Source organism: Haemaphysalis longicornis, unplaced genomic scaffold (genome assembly GCF_048455015.1).
Source record: "Haemaphysalis longicornis isolate Haplotype H1 unplaced genomic scaffold, Haemaphysalis longicornis Haplotype H1 scaffold_5, whole genome shotgun sequence".
NCBI classification, from domain to species: domain Eukaryota; kingdom Metazoa; phylum Arthropoda; class Arachnida; order Ixodida; family Ixodidae; genus Haemaphysalis; species Haemaphysalis longicornis.
Window position 1 is genome coordinate 56058879 of NW_027526385.1, and position 24371 is coordinate 56083249.

The window sequence follows — 24371 nt, forward strand, 5'->3', positions numbered from 1 at the left end:
GCGCTAGTCAGCGGTGACGTACTTCCGCATTACGCTCCTCCGACTGCCGTCTGCTACGGGCAAGTTTTGTTGACACCACGAATTCCGCACTCCGCTCAAGGATGGATAAGCGAATGAAAAATCTGGCCGCGTGTGTGCGGTGGCCTGGCCTTGCCCTTTCGCGGTGTGCGTTGCTGCAGTGCAGCACGTACTTTTAATCGGCGGCGAACTCGCAGCCGCTGGGGAGGATCTTGCGCTCGGTCCCTTTCATGCACCGCGCACTGTTTATCCAAAAAGCGCCGTATCAGATTCAGATGTGGCCCCGCTGGTGCCGGGTCTTATTTTGCGGTGGTGGTGATTCCTGCCGGCGCCATGTGAAAAAGACATTTTAAACCTATACAGAACCAGTGCACAAAACGCTTCAATCATGTGACCAGTTCAGTTTGGGGCGACGCGTGGTGGAGAGCGGCAACGTTAGCAAAACATGCTCCGGCGCGGCTCTGAGCTTTCTAGCGCTGGAGCGAGCGCCTTTCTTTGACGATCTCAAACATCGGTTGCCTTGGCAACAAGGCACAAACCACCCCAGAGGTCAGTTACGGTTGCGTGATCCCGGTTCAGCTCGAGGCCCCACCTCGCGACATGTGGGCACTGCAGACGTACCACTCACTCTCATTAGGAAGTGTGAGATGCGTTTGGCATTACAGGAGGCGATGGTGTGTGTGTTGTGGACGCCTTTGTTTCGCGATGAAATGCGACGTTGCGCTTCTGCGGGTGGATAGTGCTTCCCATGGTCTGAATTATCTTTCTCGAGCGACGTACGACTCAACCTCGCATGGGGTATGTGCAGTGTGCGTGACTAAAAGCCATCTCGGCTTGCGCGCCAGAGTTAAGTGACTTGCTGTTCGTCCCCGCAAACCGCGCGCGAGGTGAGTGCCGAATTTACGACGGGCAGGAGGAGGCAACCCATCGTCTGTCAATCGCGGTTCAGACTTGCAACGCATGTTGTGACGTTGGGTTCGTTCGAAACGCATCTCTGGATTGTTTTGAAGTGAAAAAAATGTATCCGTCATACCCGGGCATTCGGCTCAGGGCGTTCTCTGCGATTGCACGAAAGTGCCACGGGGCTTCAACGCTTTCTTTATGGAACGTACTCCGGTAACAGAATATCCATGTCGTGTTATGGCCGTGTTGCATTCAATACGAACGGTTAAGCGTTTGTTTACACTTGTTTCGTTTGTCGTACAATGTCCAAGCACTCCGGCACTACGCTGGCAGATCAGCCGGCGAGTCGACGCTGAGCAGACGACTCATCTCTTTGCCGGAAGTGCGTGAAAAAGCCGCCCAATAGCAGGATGTCTAGCTCATGACGAACATCTGGGAATCGATGATGTAGACATGTGAAGATGGCGGCGTCCAAAAACACGAAGTAAAGGGTGAGAAAAAAGCGACAAACTTTGCAACAAAAGTGTGAGCTTTCCGCTGCGCGTAAAAGAGTAATACTTGGTCCAGATTACCTTGACGACCCAATCTAACGATTGCGCTACTTCATTTAGTGTGCTCAAAATGCCTTTCAGGGCCCCTTTAAGTAAAAAGACCTGGAGAAGGAGAAGACGAAGAACGAGAAAACTCTGCATGGAGCAGGTTCAAAGACAGGATTGGAGTTGAGAACAGCAATGACAAAATTTGTGGCTGTTTCATGGCTGGCTGTGGGAAAAAAATTATCCAGTCCCCGCTTAGCTGCAAACGTTGCCTTAATTCTTGAACACAGCCAGGGCTATAAAAGACCACACAAGGAAGAGAGAAACCTTACCCGATAGCAGGTGAACAACCCCAATGGTCGCTTCTTGTTCACATCCACAGCAATGAGGCCAGTTTCATTGATGGCAACTTCCTTCCCATTATCGTCGTGGATCTGGAAGAAGCAATCACACGAAAGCTCTACAGAACCATAAATCGACGTTTAAATAAAACTTTAAAGATGAAATTCTTTTTTGGGCTGCTTGAACGCAGAAATTTTGGTCTCTCTGTCTGTCTATCTGTCTGTCTGTGACTCGATTCAGACACCCAGTCAAAGCGAAACGAAAGCTGCGCAATAGTCTTATACACTCACAGCCAAATCTAAACGTCTAAGTCCGGTGTCAGTGTTCATACTTGTCAACATTTTTTGAACAAGAACAAAACATTGCGCAATTATAAGGCAGCAAATCAGCGTTCCTTTATTAAAAAATTCATAGATGCTTGGTTTTTGCGATAGCAAATAAAAACTACATAAACGGCACAAAACCGTCGCCCGGTGTTGCCAGGGCTACCTCCCGGCGGCATTTAAGAAATCAAAGGGCAATAGCAACGAAAGGTTCCACTAGATAGGTCCCACGTTCCGCTTAGAACGCTCGTGGAGAAGGGAAACGTGCTTCTATAAATGTTGTAGCGGGGTGCCTTAATTCACGCGCGTCTTCGCCGCACGGCAGCGCTGACATCGAGACACCCGACTTGGAGCAGTGCAATCCGGTGAATTTCAATTGACTTGAGCAAACATCTAGCGTGTTATTTTGCGAAGAACGAGACGGGAGAAGAACGCCATGAGAGGTGAGTGGAAATAGAGAGGGAGGCCTTTATTTGGTGGGGGCACCAGTCGGCTATCGTCTTTCGGCAACATTTGCAACGAAAGGAGCAGATACGCGGCTATTTTTCTAACTCTTGCTTACAGACAGGGTTTATGATATACTAATGAATATATTTGCTTTGGAAATGAACCAATACGCACGTGGGCTTTAAAGAAGAGTATAGTGGGGCTGCTAATTTCATGAGGAGATCAAATGTCCATTTAGGCTGGTTTGGGTGGCAAGGGGTGTGGTAGAGTGGTAAGAAAAGAGGGGTAATAATTTAACATGCAGGTGCTTAAGAGCTGCAAGCAGTCAGAGAATACATGCTGCAACAAGGTAGTTACACAGAGTGTTTGGCACAAGATGGCCTTATGTCACAGCGAGGAAATTCAGCATCCCTCCCCTACTCAGGTGCTCTCCCACCTAGAATTTTCATTACTGCCATTTCAACTGGATTACACTGGCATCTGTTTAAAAATATTTGTGTGGCTAATTACTGTTTATGGCTCAATTTCTGCCAATCTTGAGGTTGACTGCTGAGCACTTAAGAACATAGCTATACATAGTAAAGCAAAAACTGACCTGCAGCAATATATTCCGTGCTGCAACACCCATAGATCCATGCTTGACAGGAAGATCCTTCGGTGAAGCGCATAAGACCACCTGCGTAAGAAAATTGCGAATTGAAAAATTCAAAGTAAAGAATAAGGCAGCTCGAGTTTTCAGTGGTGCGTTTCCAGCATGGTTCTTGTGTTCACAGGTTAATTTAAGCACAAATGAATGTGCTATGAGGTGTGCAAAACACAATTCTTTGTGTCAATCTACCCCGGTTTTTTCACACGAAATTTGTGTAGCACTTGTACAGTACTGCCACTCTTACGTGTCCACACGCACCGTCTCTGTCTGGCCGTAGCCCTCCCTGATGTCCAGTCCTGTTAGCCGCAGCCACTGCATGGCAACCTCTGGATTCTGGAGCAGAACACAGAAACACCTACAGGTTGGCAACCCTTAGAAAATGATAAAAATAAGCACTGGGACGATAATTGAACTGCAAAAACAACACAGCAGACACAACAGATAAGGAGATACAGTGCCTTACTAAGTACCGCGTGTTGTTGGGCTAGTTGGTACTGCATTTCAAGAGTAGAAAAACCGCGTGACGACGCACGCGACCCGAAGTCGTCCACGTGGTTCGCTTAAAGCCTTCCTACTCACGATGACGGACTTTTATTTTTGATTTGTTCGGACTGCCGCTTATGTTAGCATCGGGTCGATTCAGTCTTAGAGGGGGTTAATGCCGCGAACCATGCATTGGGTTTGTTTATTTATGTTTTGCTTTTACCACCCGGCTGCGCCGGTCTGTGTTATCTGTGTTATCTGTGTGCCAAGGGAAGCGCGTGTTCCATTCTTTCTTTCTATGCCGCATGAGTTATCTCTTCTGGTAGGGAGAGAATTCCGAACTAACGTAAACAGCCTAGAATATTCTTCTTTGTTCTGGATGTAAATCGACGGTTGGAGAATGGCGCCGAAAGATAAGAGCCTGAGGAGCAGACGCCGCGGTATTCGACTCTCGACGCTCACGTACGCTCGTCATTTTCTTGACTGCTGTCTCGCAGCCTGTGTATTCTTTGAGTTGTTAGGGGAGCACAAGTTCGCTCCAATAAACTTGTGTTCTTTGAAGACAACTGTGTCGACTTTCGCTTCGGGACAATATACATATAGCACGTTCACCCAGTGTGCCTTTACGCTGACGACCGATTTTTCAAACTTGATGGGGACGGAAAAAATTTGCATATTCAAGTGCTACTAATAATCAAGCAGTTTGATACAAATAATCAAACCGTTTGAAAAAGCATCACCTGCATTTAAGAATTGTGTGTTCATTTAATCTAACACGTAGTGATGCAACACCTTCCTTTTCTGCTTTTCATAATTAAAATTACTGTTGGCCACTCTGCACTGAACAGGCACATCAGTCCAAAGAATACAAAGCAGTGGCGTGCGTAATCATACTCCCAGTCAACAGAATAGCTGCATATACAAGATCTAAAATGCATAAACATTCGCACCAAAGCTAGGTCACCTGCAACCTTTCCAGTTTGGGCTGAATCGTGCACCCGTCTTCCACTCAGAGCACCAAAAAATGTCACTGCCGATGAGAACGACGAAGTCTCCATGCCAAATAAACAGCTGTCTCTCAGTAGTCTCACTGATTGATTTGATTCAATACGATACGATACGATTCAGATTGATTGATTGATTGATTGATTGATTGATTGATTGATTGATTGATTGATTGATTGATTGATTGATTGATTGATTGATTGATTGATTGATTGATTGATTGATTGATTGATTGATTGATTGATTGATTGGGAGGTTTAACGCACCGACGCTACAAGTGCAATGAGGCGCGCCGTAGTCGAGGGCTCCGGATTAATTTTGCCCACATGGGGACCTTTAATGGGCACCAAAATCTCGAACGCACAGGTGTTTTCGCTTTTCGCCTCCATAAGAAGCAGTACTCTCACTGCCGGCGTACACGCATCGTCTGTAACTTTTAATCTCTTTGCACATGGAAACTCTCAAATGAAGCCGCTGACACCCACCATGGGCTCCCCGGCCGACAAGCAGTCATCGAGGCATTTGAACTGGTACATAGAGGAATCCTCTCGAAGCAGCGCCCGATACACGGTCGGGGGCGCGCAGAGCTTGGTGATGGGGTAATCCCGAAGAACCTGCACACGATGAAAGGCCGGCTCACTTCACACCACACTAAAATCGATGTTATAAGGCAACGTCAAATGCAACACTGCATTGAGTTCGTGACACTGTATGTGCCATACCCGACAGAAGGATGTCCAATGCACGTTCAAGCAAAGAAAGCTTGCTGCAACTGATTGTGAAATTGCCTAGAAAGTAGAGCAATGAACAAACGAAACACGAACCAGAAAACACCAACTAGGAAACAGACACGAAAAGCATGATTTCCTTCCAAGCAGGTCAAATTTTATGCACAGGGCTCTGTTACAGTGTTACATAACGCACAATCTCGAACTGGACATAAAATCTTACAGCCAACGTTGCGGTGGGCAGGAACTTGGGCATCTCGGCCTGGAAGACACAGGCTCCTACGAGCCACGTGGAATAGGTGCCGTAGGCTACCTTGGCCCAACCAGTGTCCGACATGCACCAAAACACGTCGCGCTCTCCAAGGTTCTGAAAGTGGCTGCGTCGAGAGACCAACAGGCATGCACACCATGAATGGAAGCCCATCAGTTTCTCACCCCTACTAGTCAAAGCGAGTGCAATTCAGCACTCCACTAAAGCAGTGCCGCGTTACGTCCTGTCTTTTTCAATGATCGGTCAACTGCGCCATTCACAGCCGACTTTTTAGTGTTACAGTGCACTCATCGTCTTGGTTAAAAAAGAGGTTGGTAGGCGACCGCAACGATAACTCTAGCTAGGTGAAGGGGTGGAAGTCTTGCATTCAACGTTCAAAACTGCACCTGTACCATCATGGATGTCAAAGCAATATAGGGCAAGTTCACATTGCAGCTACGTAACTAAAAAGAAAAGTGTGGTGCCCCTTTGAAAATCGGGCTTCTCTATATACATTAATATATTTGTAGACCCTAATTTCCCACAAGGACGTTTCGGATTACCCCTTGGCCACTTGTTGCTATTATTATCATAAGGGTGAATTTGAGAAGACAAACTTTAGTGGTACCTACACTTCCTTTTACAATGTGAGAATGTCTGAGCTTCACTGCCCCCCAAGTTATGTCAGAGTTCGGTGTTGCTGAGTTTAATGCTGATGCTGCTTAAGATGATAATACAGCCCCAATTCGACCTGAAACCGAAAACGTTGCTCGCTTGGCATGTTTAGGCACCACATAACGCTACTGCCCCTCCTTGACTGTAAACCTAAGCGGACAACCCAACCAAGTTACGGATGCCCACCAGGCGATGCGGACGTAAACGATGATGCGGAAGCTTTCCCCATTTCTGTTGCTCGCTCCATTTCAGTCCTCATTGGCTTCACAGCCAACGAGGACATCACACCGGCGAACGCCTGTTTTTAGTGCAAAGCACTTTAGGGGCTCGCCTTGTCATTATAGCTCACTGTAACGCTCGATGTCAAGCGATTGCAGTAATCAGGCGGCGCAAATAGACAACGGACCCAAGTACAGCCCGGCGTACCCCTCTGAGGGCTCCTTACAAAGGTTTCTAAAACCAAGCGCTATATGTAGTTTTATATAGTCATAATGGCTTTATATAGTCATAACCGTTCCAAACTCGTGAACCGCAGGCACTTGCCATACATCTCCTCGTTGTTTAGCGCAAAGAAAACTGCAGGTACATTTGAGGACAAATATACGTAATTAACCGGCAGCACCCGCGTTCATATAGTTAAGAACGCTTGTTGGGTTGGTTTTTACGATAGCAAGCGAAGAAAAGTGGCGGTGCAACGCCAGGACGTGCAGGAGCAAAAACAAGCACGAAAAGAATAAAACTCCCGGTGGCGCTCTTCCCGGCACGGGGCACGTTTGAATTCCATTGGGTGGTAGCAGTGAGCGGATAACAGCGCTACAGCCTATTATGACGAATCACTGCTCTGCACTTCCGACAGATTTCACGTTGAGTGGGACGGCTTTAGTTTTGTTCACCTTACCAGTGGGGATATCGGGAAAGTGTGTACCCACTTTTAGAGCCAGTGCATACCTGCGTACAGAGCACCACGACAGGTCGCAGCCAATAGGAATCCGGATTTGCATACCAAGCTTTGCAGCCAATGGGAATTTTTGTGGCAGGCCTCATTTTGTGGCTATGTGGATCTGGGGACGGCGTGATTTTTTACCAAATGAGCTAGCAATGAGTGAATGATGCTCACTCGTTTGAAGAAAGAAAAAACAACTGCAGTAAGGTGCTCTTGTGTGGACATACAAAATTTCGAGCTTAGGAAGCCACACAGCAGTATCTGTCAGCTACGGGGTATGTAGCAAAGGGCCACTACAAAAAAACAGGCTATTACATCTGTTGGAAGTTCACTGATCATGTGGATATCATGCCTGCATGATATGGTACTTTGAATACATATCCTGAAAATAGATACACTCCCACTTCTTCATGCGCTGCCACCATTTTCAGAGTTTTCTAGATTGTGTGCTGGCAGACAAGTTTTCAACGCTTAACCACAGAAGCTTTACTGAACTGCATGCCACAATAAGACCAATGGTCTTCAAGCATGATGCCTTAGGGACCATCCCCCATGAAAATGGAAAGAGCATTTCTCGCAAGAAATAATTTCCAGCTTCATTTCTGACTAGATTTATATATTTTAGCTCGAATCGACAGCTTCTAACTAGAAAAAGTCTATCTACGTCTAGCTAGAGAAGATTATTTCCAGCTTGCATGTTTTGTTTTTCTCCCAGCCAGACTGACAAATGCTAGCTGGAAGTATTAGCTGCCAGCCGAAAAAAATTTCCTTCCAGCTAGAAATGAGCTAGAAACTGATTTTCTAGCTCTAAATTCTGCCTATCTCTAGCTAGAAATATTTCTAGCTATACTAGAAAACAAGTTAAGAACGACAATAGCTCATGTACGGTATCACTACGTCTAAGCGACATACCCAGATGTCAATAAGCGCGCGCGTTTTGAAAACAGATTGCTATGAATGCGTGATATCGCCTGCCTTTTCTCGTGTAGTTATTTGTCGTCGCTGCAGTTGTTTATAAGCATATTAAGTCCTTACAATAAGGGAAGCGGCTCGTGCCATGTTCAAAAGTTTCCCAGTAATGCACTACTTGCGCCACGCGGAGTAACATCCGGCTGCGGTGATGAGGCACAGCGGCAACTTCCGTTGCCGTTCTTAAGTTGTAACCGGGAATAGACAAAATTTCTGGCACAATAATCCAGCTAGAAAAAACAATATTTTCCCCTGGGATTCAAAGAAAATAAATGGAAGCACGCTGAAGCCTGCAAATTGTGAAACCAATTTCTATTCCACGTCAGAAGGCGTTGAGAATGCACTTGCTTCACTTACTCTTGTTCGTTTGTGTGAAATTGTCTACTCCCCTTAAATCCCAGCTTACGTGATGCAGTTCTTAACCGAAAGTAGGCCAAGTCATGGTTTCCTCAAGGGGGGAATTTTCCTTGCGAATGCTTGCTGTCGCGACAGTTAGTCGATGCACTGTTTGAAGGATTGCTCTTGGTGCTAAATGCAAAGACGGACTTGGAAGAAGAAAGCGTGCACTTGTCGCAAAGACTGCGCAGTCTTTACAAGTGTACGTTTTCTTCTTTCAAGTCTGCCTCTTTGTTCAGCCCCAAGATCAATCCTTTAAACGAGAATTCCCCAATTCGAAAACACATCCGGATGGTAAAATCTGCGCATGAGGCCTTACCAGTAAAAAAGATGGCACAGACAGGAATCATTGAGGGAAACAAAGGGGGAGGGGGTAGGAGTCTGTGCATGGCAAACAGGCAATGCGTCAACTTATTGAGCTAATTAAGAGACCCACCAGGCGGTGGAGAGGTGAGCGAGGCAGTATTGGTGTGCCTGTTCCACCATCTTGGGTGGCCCTGTGGTGCCACTGGTGAAGAAGACAAAGGCGGGATCGTCTGCGAGCGTCACCTCTCCCTGCATGCACATGCACAGAGAATGCAGAACTCTAAATTGTGCTACACCAAAGTCAAAACATGCAGGATGCCAGACATGTCCTCCAAACGAGTACACCTGCACTGATTAAAGGCAGCGTTGGGCTGATAAAGCTATTTCCATACCCATTTGGTTACTGCGCACCCTTCAATCGCTAAAGGCTGGGTTGTAAAGTTTAATTCAGTCCGTTGGCGGATCCAGAGGGGCTGTCCGGATGTCCTGACCCCGCCCCATAATATTTCTATTTATACTCCCAAGAAGACGTCTAGTTATGAAGATGTCTAGATGTCTAGAAAACATCTAGTTGGCGTTTTTTTCTATTTCTTAATGGTTTGTCTTTACGAAATTGCGGTGAACAGAAAAGGCTACTACCCTCGTTCTTCTCATCATCATCACTGATAGGAGCTGACCGCCTCCTCAGAAAAACCTGGATCCGCCCCTAATGCAGTCTATGTACATTAATGAACAAGAAACATAGGCCACACACTTTTATTTTAAACACTCATCTTTTCTCATAAATTACCGACCACTTACAAAATTTACATCAGTTTGACCAATAATTTTTCTTCTTTTGTCAGTTATTTATAGTATTTTCAAATTATTTCATTTAGTACGCTGACGTCATATTAAAATGCATGCCATATAAAAGTGCATTGAGGCCATATTAAATGCATCGGAACATTTATCATTTTCGTCATCAAGACAACACCTTCAGGGTCACCTTCAATGTGACGTCACAGTCACGTTGCGCATTCAATTTATTTATAATTATGCAGTGAGGGCTCTCCGCGGTCGTGAGAAAAAAATTGCCGAGGGTTGTTTAGAATTTTCTCTGAATGTGAACGCGAAGCATAGTTAGGCCTTCTGTTGATCTGCTGTTGAACTTTGTAGTGTTCCAGCAGCCGTACCCATCAGCACTGGACCAGCTAGCCACCTGGACGGCACCCTCCAAAGCTTGTTCCCCTCACTGACCTCGCCAGAAGCCGCCTGGGTAACTTTAGCTCTCAAGGCAGCTCACATTAAACGCGCGGCAGGGGCCTACTTTTCCCCCAACACACGCTCTGCCGCCCTTTCTCAGTGCCCTCTACTAACCCTCCCCTGACACTGCTGTTCCGTGGTGCATGATCGCCGGCTCTCGCCTCAGACTCTAATATTTTGCACAATTCTGAGTACCTGACAACGATTTTTTGAATCTGACGCATACCATGCTAAGCTATACGTGCCTTGTGTTCATCGTGGAAGTTCCTGAGAAGGGTGTCGAACTGCTTCCAGTTATTTCTGTAAAAGAGGAAATTACGATTGTTCCGTAGAAAGAGGTGAGAACAGTACATACCAAGCACAACTGGTAGTAAATATGTAAGCAACACGTTCGCTATTAATGCCACTGTTAACAAACACATTTCATTTCATTTCATTTTATTACCTTAAAGGTCCCCGGAGGGACATTACATAAGGGGTGGGGTTACACAAAAACGTACAAAAAAGCCATGAATTAGTTTGAAAAATGGCTTGTGACGCTATGCATAAATGTTGATGGACAGGTGATTGCTGCAATATGGTGGGGGAGGTCATTCCAGTCTTTTGCTGCACGAAGAAAAAATGAGGCGGCAAAAGTAACGGTGCGGGAACGTTGACGGGTAACTTGAAAGATATGGCCAATGCGATGTGATCTGCGAAATGGGGGGGAGATGTAAGGTTCGATTGCAAGTGGACTGTGAAAAAGTTTATGAAACAAGCAAAGGGTAGCAATGCGGCGGCGGGAAGACAGAGGGGACAGGCCAATTTCTACTTTTAAAGATGACACGCTAATGTGATAGGCATATGAGGAATGAATGAATCTAGTAGCCCGGTTTTGAAGTGATTCGAGTGCAGTAATGAGATACGCGTGGTGTGGGTTCCAAATTGACGACGCGTATTCCAGCTTGCTTCTTACGAGGGATTGATAAGCTAGTAATTTTACATGGCGAGGTGCGTTGCGCAGATGACGTTTTAGGAAGCCGAGAGTACGATTAGCAGCCGCGATGATAGTCCGGATATGCTCAGTCCAAGTTAGGTCACTGCACAAAGTTAGGCCAAGGTATTTGTATGATTGCACAAGTTGAACATTAGTGTTAGAAATTATGTAGGAAGTGGTCAGCGGGTTATGGCGACGCTGAAACGACATAAGTTTACATTTGTTAGGATTAAGTTCCATTTGCCAGTGTTCACACCAACGCTGTACTTGGTTAAGGTCACATTGGAGGCTAATTTGATCGGATACATTAGTTACTGTGCGATACAAAACGCAGTCATCAGCAAACATGCGTATGTTACAAGTTAAGTTCGTTGGGAGGTCGTTAATATATATTAGAAATAACAAGGGGCCAAGGACGGAACCCTGAGGGACACCTGATGTAACTGGAATAAAATTGGAGAGCTGATTATTTACAAGGACAGATTGGGAACGGTTATTTAAAAATTCTTGGATCCAGATTAAGACTGCGGGGTGTAAGTTTAAGTGGGAAAGTTTCAGTAACAGGCGTTTATGGGGTACCTTATCGAATGCTTTGGTGAAATCTAGAAATATGGCGTCGGTTTGAAGGTTATTATCGAGATTGGAATGAAGGTCATGGACAAAAAGTGCTAGCTGTGTTTCGCATGAAAATCCTTTTCGGAAGCCATGTTGTGCCGGATGAAAAAAATTAACCTTGTCAAGAAAACTGATAATGTGAGTGAATATGACGTGTTCCATGATTTTGCAAGGCACCGACGTTAAGGAGATTGGACGATAATTTAGGGGCGAGTTTTTGTTACCGGTTTTGAAGACTGGAATGACCTTCCCTTTTTTCCAATCGTCGGGCAGTTGGCCTGTTGTGAGTGACTGCGAAAACAATAAACATAAGTATTCGGCACAGACATCTACAGTGTTTTTAAGGAACTTGGAGTTAATATTGTCTACACCAGCGGAGGACGACAGCTTTAGGTTGTTTATTATAGATATTATACCGGACACGGAAAATGTGATGGATGGCATGAAGAGTTCGATAGTGAAAGTCGGCATGAAAAATGGAAGGTCAGTTTCTGTTTCTTTTGTGAACACTGATCCAAATGCGTTGTTAAAGATGTTTGCACAATCGACGTCACTCACTGGTCTGCCGGCATCATCGGTGAAGTTAGTCGATTGAGTTGGGTGAGGGTTGATTATTTCGAAAAACTTGCGTGGGTCACTTTTTAGAATGTTCGGCAAGTTATAGTTATAGAAAGAGTGCTTTGCTTCGCATATCTTTCCTAGGTAGTCATGTTCAGCTACATAGTATTTTTCCCATGCGCATTGGCTTCCCTTCTGTTTGGCTGAACGAAAGAGGCGTTTCTTTTTGTTTTCTAGGCGTTTTAATGTTTTGGTGAACCAGGGCTTTTGAGTGTCGGCCTGGAAATTAAATGTGGGTATATATTTGCTCACAAGATTTTCCACTTTGTCCGTAAATATTTTCCAATTATCTTGCACGCGTCTATTTTGGAATAATGATTCGAATGATGGAAAGAAAGAGCGGAGTTCATCAATGATAGCTGTATAATTTCCTTTGTCATAAAGACGTATAGTTTTTTTACTTTTCTGACGAGACACCGGTTTGAACGTAAACTCAGCATGAATTACCTTGTGATCGCTAATTTCTGGAAGATATGAAATGGACGAAAGGCTCTCAGGGTGATCCGTTAGTATTAAATCAAGGATATTGGCGCACGTATGAGTTACGCGAGTTGGTTCAGTTACAAGTTGGGTTAAGTTAAAGTTTAGGCACACATCAAGAAAGTCGTGCGCTTCGGGTTCTCCTGACGTCAAAGTAATTTGGTTTACCCAGTCAATGAGAGGATGATTGAAATCCCCAAAAAGGAGAATGCGGGCGTTAGGGTATGCAGTAGTTAGATCATTTAACATGTCGTTAAGTTTAGGAGCAAAATCGGGAGTGCTGTGGGGAGGTCTATAGCAGGCACCAATTAAAACAGTTTCAGGAGTGGCGTGGCAAAGAAGCCATATAATTTCGAGGTCAGTCTGAATGTTAATTGCAGTACAAGAAATATCTTTGCTGATTGCAATAGCCACGCCTCCGCCTCGCCTATCTATACGGTCCTTGCGAAAAACTGTAAAATTTGGAAGGTCTGCTAGAACTTCATGGTCGCTGATGTCAGGGTATAGCCACGTTTCTGATAAAACTAATATGTTACTGCTCGACGAGGAAACAAGATTAGAAATGACGTCTCGCTTTGGTAGAAAACTGCGTATATTAGTAAAGATAACTGAGAGGGAAAGTAGTGGGCGTGGGGTGGATCTGGGGCCATGACGCACGTGTGGATTGCGAGGAACTAGCTATAGTAATTCTTTAACCGTTTGTGTCGATTCGTCAAATATGAAGCGTTTTTTGCCCATGCGTAGGGTTTTAAAGGTCAACATAAATAAACAGGACTGGGACCTTGCGAAAGCGATAAGATGCCTGCGAGCGATTCGAACTGTGGCGGAAAAGTCTTCGCCAACGCTGTAATCGGTATCTTTGAGTTTGCGGCCGTTTGAAAGAATCTTGTCCTTTGTTTTAAAAGTATTAAATTTTACAATTATCGCCCTTTCCTTGTCTACAGCGTGACGGCCAAGACGATGCAAACATACCCTGCAAAGCCTACAAACAAAGCCTACAAACATACCTACACTGTAAAAAAGTTTTGCTCGAAAAAACAGACATTTTCTGGCAGCTGTCCTGCCAGAAATTTTCTGTAAAGTTATGTTTTCTGTTTTTAATGTTTCTATTATTTTAAAAGCATTTTCTGTTTCTCACTACAGAGAATTTATGTCAATTCCCTGTTTTCGGTTTTTCATGTTTCTGTTATTTTACAAGCATTTTCTGTTTCTCACTACAGAAAATTTATGTCAATTCCGTTTTCTGCTTTTTTATAAACTTTTTCTGTTTTTTAAGGTTGTGTTTTCCTCCACAGAAAATCTTTGAACCTTCTGTTTTTCACTGGAAGCTTTTTTATAGACTATTTGTGGTGTGCATACATAGTTTTTTCTTACGAAAATTATAATAATGTACTGTTTCACGTTTCTGGTTAAATTGTTTTGCTCATTTAACAAGTAAGGTTAAATAATTTTGCTCTGACTTATTTTGACATCAATCTCTGGCAAAATAAATCAAAGCAAAAGTATTCAGCTCCTTGACACAGTTTCGGTTATCGTCCTTCATAAAATATATTTCCTGTTACTTTTTCACATCTTGAAAGTACTCCAGTTGAATTCACGGCTTTATGCTTCATTGGTGAGAATAATCTTGCCTTGAAAATAAAACATCACCCTGTATCATATTGTTTGAAGCTGCCAACACAATTACTGGTGTACAGTACACAGCATAAAGTGACCACTCAGGCACACAAGAAAGCAGGGTGAAAGTATCATTGACATTATTTATTTTTCTGCCAAACTTTTGGCTGTTGCTACCTAGAATTAACTCAGTTACGAACAACGTATCAACAATTTCAAATATAAGGATCTATGAGTATGAAAACAAAATCACAATTCATGATATTGTGGCACAGTGAACAAAAGGAGACTTTCCGTGACAGAGGTGTTGTTAGGCTAGGAAGATCACCTTTTCTTCAACTTTCAGAAATGCCCACAAACACGCCACTGAGGCAAAACGAACTATTTACTGAACTTAATCAGTGACGTTAAACTGAGAACACTTTTTCTACAGTGACATTAAGCTACAAAATGTTCACATCTCGTATTACTACAGTACAATACTACTACGGTGAGAGCTCCGATAGGACTAGAAACACATTTTCTTCTACTTCCAAAAAAAAGAACATCAATAAAATAAAGTCCGACATTTTTCCCGCTTTATGGAAGCAGAAAGATGCAACATAACGCAAATAGCACGGTAATGAAAAATGAGGGAGGAAGTGTTGTGAGACTAGGAACATACCACCTTTTCCACATTAATGAAATCACAAAAAAGCAGAGAACATATAAATGTCAATTCATACAATAGCAAAGTAACCAAAGATGCGGCACGTTTGGTGCAAGGCGCTTCCATCAGAGACATCTTCATTGCTGCCCAGGGAAATTGGAGAGCCTAGTAGATTTCGTGGTCTTCCACCACAGTGATCAGGGATGCGACATTTGGAAACAGGAAATGCTGCTTTTGCTTTGACTTCTCCTTCTTTGCTTCCATGTCAGGGTTGATGGCTGCAATAACCCTGCAACAAGAATAGCATACGTTCCGCATATAAAATACATGTGCACCAACAAAACAACATCGTTTGCAGGGTTTTATGTATGGTATCATGCTGTAATAATAGCTGCCAGTTTTTTTTAAAATGAAGTGTTAAGCTAGACTCAGGTGTTTGATAACTGCATTCCGTTTTCTTGTGCTACTGAGGCGATCCAAACGTACCACCTGAGCAAAGGCAAGAAATATATATAGCAGACTACCAACATTGCAAGGGGGTGAATAAATACATTTCACTGTTTGTCTTCACTACCCGCTTCACAGTACACAGCGGGAGCAGTCAACCTCGATTTTTTTCCAAACGGCCAAACTGCTCCCGCTCACTGAGTAGCCAGTTAGTGCTAATTATTAATCAATATTAATATTTGCAGATTATCCTACGTAGCTCTATCAATGGCTACATCAGCCTTGGCTTCAGCCTAAGCGGCAGCGGTTTGGCCGGCTGAATAAAAATTAAGACCGACCGCCCTCACGGAGTGAATCGACCGTTCTCCAGTACCGGCCCTCCAGGTGGCCACCACGGCGAATCAAACTTGCTGTAAGGCACGTCCCCAAAAATGTTTGGCTTTCGGGGAACCCCTGCGCGAAATATCCTGGTCCTGCACTCCCTCCCGCACCCAGCTGTCACTCGTGCCTCTCACATTAATGCCACGGTAGCAGGCGCACGCTCGCGTGACTAATCTGCAGTGGCCAAAGCACCCCCTTTCCTTCAATTTTTTTCATTTTCGTTGCTCCCTCACAGGTAGCCAAGTTCTCGCAGAGTGGTCAGCCTCAAACATTTTTTCTCTTTCTTTGAAATCCTTTTTTGTGTGCATGTACGAACTCACCGCGAACTTCCCGGAAAGGGAAAATAAAAACGTGCAGCCCTAAGAAGCATAGCCGCTCTCCAAGCACCAAGCTGAGGGGGCGCCCTTTTGTTTATTTCACCCGAGGCAACTGCCAAGCATGGTGGACCGGCAGCCCGCTCATGTGCAGATTGCCACTAGAAAAAGGTCCAATGGAACTTTTTCCAGTAGCGATCTGTTCATACGGGGCGTGAAGTATATCTACAGCTGTTACAAAAGGCAGGCCACGACCACATAAAGAAAAAAAGAAAGAGGAAAGCTTGGGGGGACTCGAACCCGTAATTTTAACATCCGTAAGCAGAGGCTAACCTTCACACTAAACTCCACGACGGAAAACGGCATCTGATCCGCCGAATTTCATTTCGTCTTTACGGAACTTTTAGAAACCCACGCTAGACAATGCCTATGTATAACCACAGACAACGCGCGAGGTGGTGTTGATTCGAGGTCATCAGCGGGTAAATAGAGAGGAAAAGGAGAGTACGGCGGCCGCGTCTGCGTACAACATTCATAAAAAAAACTCATATTAAGGCGAGCGTCACTACATAGGCACGGCACAACGCACTTGTCCCACGAGGCGACTTATCGTTACGGTACGGGGTGAGCACTTCATAACAATCTATTTCCATCCAAGAAGCCAACAAACAACAGTGCAGGCACGAAAAAGATAGGCATAAATAGGAACTAGGCGCCGCCTCCACACGACATAGTTAAAATTTAGTACTCACCCTGGGAAGATGAAAAATTGAAGAAAAAAGCCCGCCGCTGTACCGCATTTCAAAATTGCAGGAGCGCAACAAAACGTCGGCCGGGCGCTGTTTGACGGTTAAGAAAATTCTTGTTGAACATTAAAAAAATTATTCATATTTTATTCTATTTTATGCAAATAAATAGTACAATATTTTCACGATTTCACGCCTGTTATTGGTCAAGATGAGGAAATAACAGAAAATTTGTGTTTTTTCTGTTAACGGGTTTCTGTTTACTAACCATCACAGAAAACTTCTGTGCGGCAACAGACATTGTTTGTGAAAACTCTGTAAATTTACAGAAATTTTTTACAGTGTACAGATGCAAAGCCTACAAACATACCCTGCCGAACCCTTGGAGACGAGAACTTTGTGTCGCACACAGTCAAACCCGCCAACAACCTGCAACAAAGTGTTAAAATGGGTGTTTATTCACTCCTGATGCTCATAACTCAACCTGAAGATACAGTCAAACCCGGTTATAATGAACCCGGATAGAGCGAATTATGCTATATATCGAACAAAGAAAGATCAGTTACGAAAATACACGCGAAACATATTCCTTAAACGAAGTTCACATCTGATATATCGAACTCGGCGCCACTAGAATTGCCACGAAAATGCATGGCCTCGGAACGGCGATCGAGATGTTGATTGGCTACGATGGAGATGTTGAGCCTCCCACGAAGCGACGTGACTCCCGGCACTGTCCGTAACTGTTTCCGACGCGCGTGACTCACGATTAAACCCTCCCAGTCAGCGAGTCCGGACTAAGATGGAAGCATCGGCGAGCTGTGGAAAGAGCCCGCCAAAGTTCCAGATGTTGTGCTAAATGAAGCAAGGGCCTACTTTCGACGAATATTTTTTTCAATAATTGATGCAGCTGTAGCGGGCATTGAGAAGAGGTTTAATCCAGATTCTGAGGGAATCGTGACGTACAGGGCACTGGAACTTGTCCTTCTGAACCGGTCATCAGAAGCAGATTTGGACGTGATCCGACGATACAAGAGCATCGATATCGGTAAAGTCGTGTTTCGCGTGCGCTTGTTGCACGAAGAACACTGCAACCTCAAGTCCGTCGACGACGTGGCAGCAGTACTCCGGAACATGCACACGTCCACCCGCCAGTATTTCAAGGAAGTGGAGAGTGTTCTCACGATTATCTTAGTGATGCCGGTCTCTTCCTGTGAAGCAGAGAGATCGTTCAGAGCCTTAAGAAGACTGAAAACATGGCTGCGTAGTACGATGGGGGAGGAACGCCTCAACTGTATGGCTTTGGCACACGTTCATCAAGGCATTATAGACCTCATAACGTTGCCAGGGTTGTTGAAAAACTTTGTCAGTGCGTGCAAAAACCGCGCTCTCGTTTTTGGACCCTCTAGAAGTGTCGAAAGCTAGGAAACATGTTATAGGTGATCAGTACTCATATTGTACAGAGTATTTCTTATTGATCTTTTTTTAACGTCTGCAATAGCACAGTGCAATTACGTGAGGTATGAAAGCATGCTCGTTTTTCTTATTTTAATTCAAATCACGATAGTAATTTGTATATAAATAAAAATAAAGCACAAAACAAAATGGCCGCCTTGGCAAGATGTTTGTCCCCCCTTGTGATTTTTCTGGATTTACGCCACTGGTGCTGAAAGGAGTGTCCTTCGAGGGTTGCCTGAGTGTCAACGACGACGTTGCCCTAACTGTCAGCCCCTCGGACGCCGACACCATCACCGATGTCGTGGCTGCTGGCGCTGCTGGAAACATGGAGGAAAGATTCCTCCATGGCTGGAAGCACCGAAGAGGCGGAGGATGTCGCGATCGAGTGAATGTTCTGCACCAATATTGATTCGCTATTGAAGGACACGGACTGCAACTGACGCAAATAATGTCTAATGTAGTGAAAACAAAAGTGAAAACAAGAATCACTGCTTTTTGGGAAAGTAGGTAGTTACAGCGGAAAGTAAGCTTTATTGGTTGCAATAAATAGATAGTTCTGTGGAAGGTAAAGGGATATTTTATTATGTTCGTTTCTTCATGCGGGGATGTCAGAAGGAGGGGGGGGGGGGTTTGCGTATTGCGAACTCGTAACAAGAAACTCGTTATTAGGGGGTTCAGCTATTTCGAACTATTGGATATATCGTACTAATCGACGCATATTGTAGTTCGCTATAACCGGGTTTGACTGTAATACTTAGCACAGTTGCTTAGATTACCAATACACACATCTCATATGAGCATTTTGTAAGCAAAAATATATTTAAAAAAAACTGTCAGAAAAAGAAACCACCCCTAGAAGGAAAACACCTTATAAATGCTAAAACATCAGTGGATTAAGAAATCCAGTGAGGTCAAAACTGTGCCGTCGTAACTGGGAGATGAAACACAAAATGGCTAACGGCACAGAGAGAATAAAGTAAAATAACTGAATTAATAATAATAAAGTAAAATTGGATTACGCTGTATGACCTCATCAACTGCAGGCATCTCATTAGGTCCCGCTATGACGCAGTCCGGCTCAAACTTGGACAACCTGAACTTGATGTCCTTGGCTGTCAGCATCGTTGTACTTGAGGTCATGAGGATGCCTGTGAAGTAGACAGCACAGATAACACCTAATCAACTGGCCACTCGTTGGCTCATTGTTAATGAAAAGAACAACAGTACAAGCAAGGAAGAGAGTTAGGAGAATATTTTACCGGTTAACTGAACAGTCGAACCTCATCACTTGAAAATCACACGGAGAGCCAGTATTCGCTCGTTTTAACTGATGTCCGTTACAAAAGTATACGCCTATAAATTGCTGGACAAAGAATGCCAGATGAACCCAGCACGCAGCAGGCACTTCAAATGCACAATGGTATGAAGCTAAAGAGCCCTATTTTCAGACCTGTGCTGCACTATAACACATATACCGTATTTCCGTGCATATAACCCACTTCCCCTTGTAGCGCGCACAGAGAAAGACTAAAATACCACACATATTCCCTATACAATTGTCCAAGTAATGGAACCTTTAAGACAAGGGACGAGTTTTTGGAAAGCCTCTGACCCTGCATGCTAGCTCACACATGTTTTTAGCCACATTATATCCTATACAGCTTTCATTATAAAAAGCACAAGCGCCATTTCAAATCAGCACGACCAATCCGATTTTAACTTTAATCTTTCAGTAATGTTTGCTATACCAAGGTTTGACTGTTTCAAGTTCAGTAGAGAGACTAATGAAAACAGATCAACCATCGAAATCTCGTCCAAATGTACCGAACCTGTTTACACAGACCTTTATAGGGAAAAACAAAAGTTCATACGGTATACCCTTCTCCAAATACCTTGCTCATACACACTTTTACAGTACATGTCCCAACTTGAACTATTTTCCAAGCACATATTAGGCAAAGTGCTGTCAAAGTTAGCCTAGTATTGTTTACTGAGAGTTGTGTAGACAGACCATAAAACCTAGTTCATTTGAGCCACCTAAAAAGCCATCACCTTCCACAATAAAACATGGAATTACCGTCACATAGCGTGTGTCGTTTCATCAATTGATGCAAGTCCAATCCCAAACTATGCACAGCAGTTCGGTACAAACTCCTCCCCCTTTTGTAAGAACAAATCTGGCATGACTCAATTTCAGTGGCCAATCTGCGCTTCCCAACAGCAGATGGAAGTCTGCCAGGCATCTGCTTTTTAGTACACAAAGCTGACAATATACACAAAGCTACTCACCAGATCTGATAGCGGCCAAGAGTATAAGCCAGAATTCTGGCGTCCTGGGCAAGATTACCATGAGTCGACTGCCTTTTCCCAGCCCAAGATCTCGCTGCAGGAAGCCAGACACCCTGGAATTGTGCGTACATATATATTCACACACGCAGCTTCTTTTGACAAAAAGCAAAGCCCTGTACGGTTATAAGGCCTAGAGTTTGCACTCGTTGATTCAAATTATAGCATGAGGCTGCCAAAATTTAGACAAACTGAGTAAATGATTCAAATAACAAATTCTAAATACACAGCTTTGCAGCCTGGCAGAAGATAATTTTGATATATATATTTTTTTCATTCTTATTGCGCGAACACCTAGTAGACTTCTATAGCACTTAAATGTCAAGTGGATAAAATGGGAACATGTGGTTTTATCTCTGTTCACACAGTGTCATCACCCTAAATTTGGCAATGAACGCATGCAATGTGACGTCCCCAAGGTAAGACTATTGAAAATCACTTGCAGTAATTTCAGGGAAATTCTCAGTTTTTGTCAAAAATTAAATAAACCTCGACACTCGTAAAATTGTACCACTTGTCGAGAAATGACCCGTATAGTAAAATTACTGATTATCCATCCTTCAACAGTGCATTCACGAATAAAAATCATCCCTCGGTTGTTGTGTAAACTCTCTTCGTATTCTTTGTGAAAAGTCGACAAAGCACAGAAGCAAGCAAATGCTGTTTTCAATGTATAAGAGCCACACTTCTGAGGCAATAATTGAAGCTAACAAGGATTGCTCACATCTTGGCTAATTATTGTATGCTGGTACCCCTCATACAATTCCACCGATGCTTACCTCTGCGAAAGATGGCTGAGATCGGCGTAAGAGAACTTGACATCTGGCTCACGGCTGGTCTCCTTAGCGAACCAGAATGCTGGAATGTCATTGCCAGCTTTCTAGATGGCGAAAAATTGTGGGAGTTTTAGAACGCAAACTCTTAATATGCACACAAAAATTAACCCAAACGAAAGTGGTAGCTGTTCCCAGCTGTTTAATTATGGTTACATTTCCAGCTAGCACTAGCTGGTCCCAGAAACAACCAGCTAGGACCATCACAGCCAGCTAGGAATTTAACCATAAATCAGTTAGGACCAGTTACATTTTCTTTTTCTGTGTTCACTACCCAGTTGTGTCCGCAGACCCATCAAATGCACTTCTGAAAATTCGCTTTTTTTTTTCATTTTTCCAATGCTTTTAGTGAAGCCTTCTTTGCAGGCAGGACCAGCAGGGCCCAGCTAGGAATTTAACCATTAATTACCTAGGACCAGCTACATTTACTCTAGGGTTTGTGCGTTCACTTCCCAATTGTGTCCATAGACCCATCAAATTGGCTTCCGAAAGTTCGTTTTTTTTTTCTTTTTTTTCTATGCTTTTAGTGAAGCCTTCTTTACAGGCCCGGAACTATTGGAGACGGCATGAAGCCGTACCGAAGTTTGTGCACCAAACAATTGTGCAACACGCGTTCAACATGCGTGGCATAGCAAAAATTTTTCTTTAATAATTCCGTACTTTAAAACAAGAAACGCGTATTCCGCGCAGGATTTTGCATAATATATATCTTAAACGATTGACGCACCCCCTTTTCAGCAGCCCAGAAGTCGATTATGTCTCTCGAAAAATTGAACTCCGATGGAGGATTGTCCAAGACTTCCCAGTAGCCTTCAGAGTTGCGGTTACTGCAAACGACAGAAGCACCCAGTAGAGCAAACAAGACAGCGCCGGCTTCAAGCAGCGCGGCTCAGACATACGTACACGAGGTGCTTGTGTAGGCGGTGAACAGATCTCACGAGCTCCAGCTTTTGAACTGGCAGTTTCCGCTTGGCACCTGCTGAGAGCAAATGGCAGCGAAATAAAAATTTGCATCTGGCATTCATTTTGTAACCTATAGCTGACTAATTGATGCTAGCGTGCGTGCATGCTGCCCGTTCTCTGCGCTTCTTCTTCCTCGATGTCAGCAAGTTTTAACCGGCTGAGCGACCACGAAGGCCATGGAAGTTTTCATCCTCCGAGCACCACGCCAACTGCATAAAGACGTACGTGGCCGCCGCGATCGGCTGCCGGCGGTGCGCCGTCGCTCCGGCCGTCCCAATCGTTTGGAGAGAGCGTAAGTTGAAAAGGGGGCGTGGCCGCGTATTTTGCCGCACCGCGGCGCGCGTAGCCCAAGGTCGCACATCCCAGCCAGGGGTAGCGGCAGGTCAGAATTTAAAAGAAATCCGAGTTTGATGGACTAAATTCAAATTCAAACTACTAAGATAGGCTAGATGGCGCAAGCCGTCACCCCGATTTAATCATCATCATCATCATCGCAGACGTACAGAGTGCGGCGGAGGCATCGACAACGGATAAGTTTGAAATTTAATATTCCTTTTTTAGAGTGACCATGTCTTAGAGAGAGATGTAGTTTTAGCCAATAGGGTTTGTGGAAAGGAGCGGTAGCTTTTAGCGTAGGGAAGTGACCGAATCAGATGTGTCGCGCCGTTGTTGCCCGTGGCGGTTTGAAAGCGTGATAGTTGGTGATTCTAGTTAGTAATTCGTGAAAGAAGAATTGATGCTGTAGGAAAGAATCGCACGTTGCGTTTTACTTTTAGATTGGAGGGGAGCGCGCGAGAACGCGACAGGGAAGTAAGTCAGAGTTGGGCACGCCTTGGACGGGCGGTACCATGCCTCCGAAGAAGCCGGGTGGGGTGTGCACGGGTTGCGAGCACGAATACCCGCTCGAGGAGACGAGGTTCGAGTGGTTCGAGTCGGTCGAGGACGCGGAAGGGCAGGAATTCAGGTGTAGAGTGTGTGTGCTGGCGTCGCGCCTCGACCGGCTCGAGGAAGAAAAGGAGCAGCTCAGGGCTCAAGTAGGCGAGCTATAGGAGGAGCTGAAAGATGAACAAAAGCAGAGAAAGGCACTCGAAGCGAGCTTGGCGCAAATTGAGGTCAAACTGAAGATGAAGGTGACATCCCGAGAAAGAATGACGTAGGTCACGAGGCAGGTGTGTCTACAGTGCATGACCCCGAGAAGGGAAAGCAGGATGACAAAGACGCCACGCCGGAAAGCGATCCCGCAGTGGCGCTGACTCGGCCGGTGCGGGAGCAGGTGGCCGCGCCGGGGGGCAGACAGGAAGAGGACGAAAGACGCATGGTGATCGTGGCGAGGGTCTCCAGCATGCGCTACTCAGAGATGGATATTAGAGGCCGGGTGAGAGAGGACGAGAGAGTGCAGGTTGGCCTGTTCCCGGGGCAGACGGTCAGGGTAGTGTTAGAAAAGGCAAAGGATAAAATGTGGGAAAACATGCAGGGGTAGAACCTAGCGATTATCGCAGGAGGAACCAATGACGTTCTGCAGGGAAGGGGCGCGGGAGTGCGCAAGCAGCTAGAAAAGGGGGTGAAGGAACTTCGGGCACTGTGCCCACATGTGCAGGTCGTCGTGAGCACAGTACCCGAGATCATTGGGAGAGTAGTGCATGTAGAAAGGGAAGTTGTAGCGGTAAACCGAAACATACGGAAGCTGGGCAAGGAGCCGAGTTTCGCTGT

At 44.8% G+C, this 24371-nt stretch overlaps 1 protein-coding gene across 1 annotated transcript in view; it reads right to left on the bottom strand.

The window, feature by feature from the left end:
- Positions 1-23511, bottom strand: part of LOC144139689 (acyl-coenzyme A synthetase ACSM4, mitochondrial-like) — a 36272-nt gene extending 12761 nt beyond the window's left edge. Inside the window, exons 1-14 of the mRNA XM_077671976.1 lie at positions 23493-23511; positions 22602-22674; positions 22426-22525; positions 21645-21745; positions 20809-20921; positions 19549-19667; positions 17432-17490; positions 10464-10518; positions 9104-9222; positions 5658-5811; positions 5192-5320; positions 3477-3551; positions 3165-3245; positions 1790-1891 (exon numbers count right to left, since the gene is read on the bottom strand). Coding sequence (XP_077528102.1) covers positions 1790-1891; positions 3165-3245; positions 3477-3551; positions 5192-5320; positions 5658-5811; positions 9104-9222; positions 10464-10518; positions 17432-17490; positions 19549-19667; positions 20809-20921; positions 21645-21745; positions 22426-22525; positions 22602-22674; positions 23493-23511 — 1299 coding nt within the window. The remainder of the gene's footprint in view (positions 1-1789; positions 1892-3164; positions 3246-3476; positions 3552-5191; positions 5321-5657; positions 5812-9103; positions 9223-10463; positions 10519-17431; positions 17491-19548; positions 19668-20808; positions 20922-21644; positions 21746-22425; positions 22526-22601; positions 22675-23492) is intronic.
- Between the last annotated feature and the right edge of the window lie 860 nt (positions 23512-24371).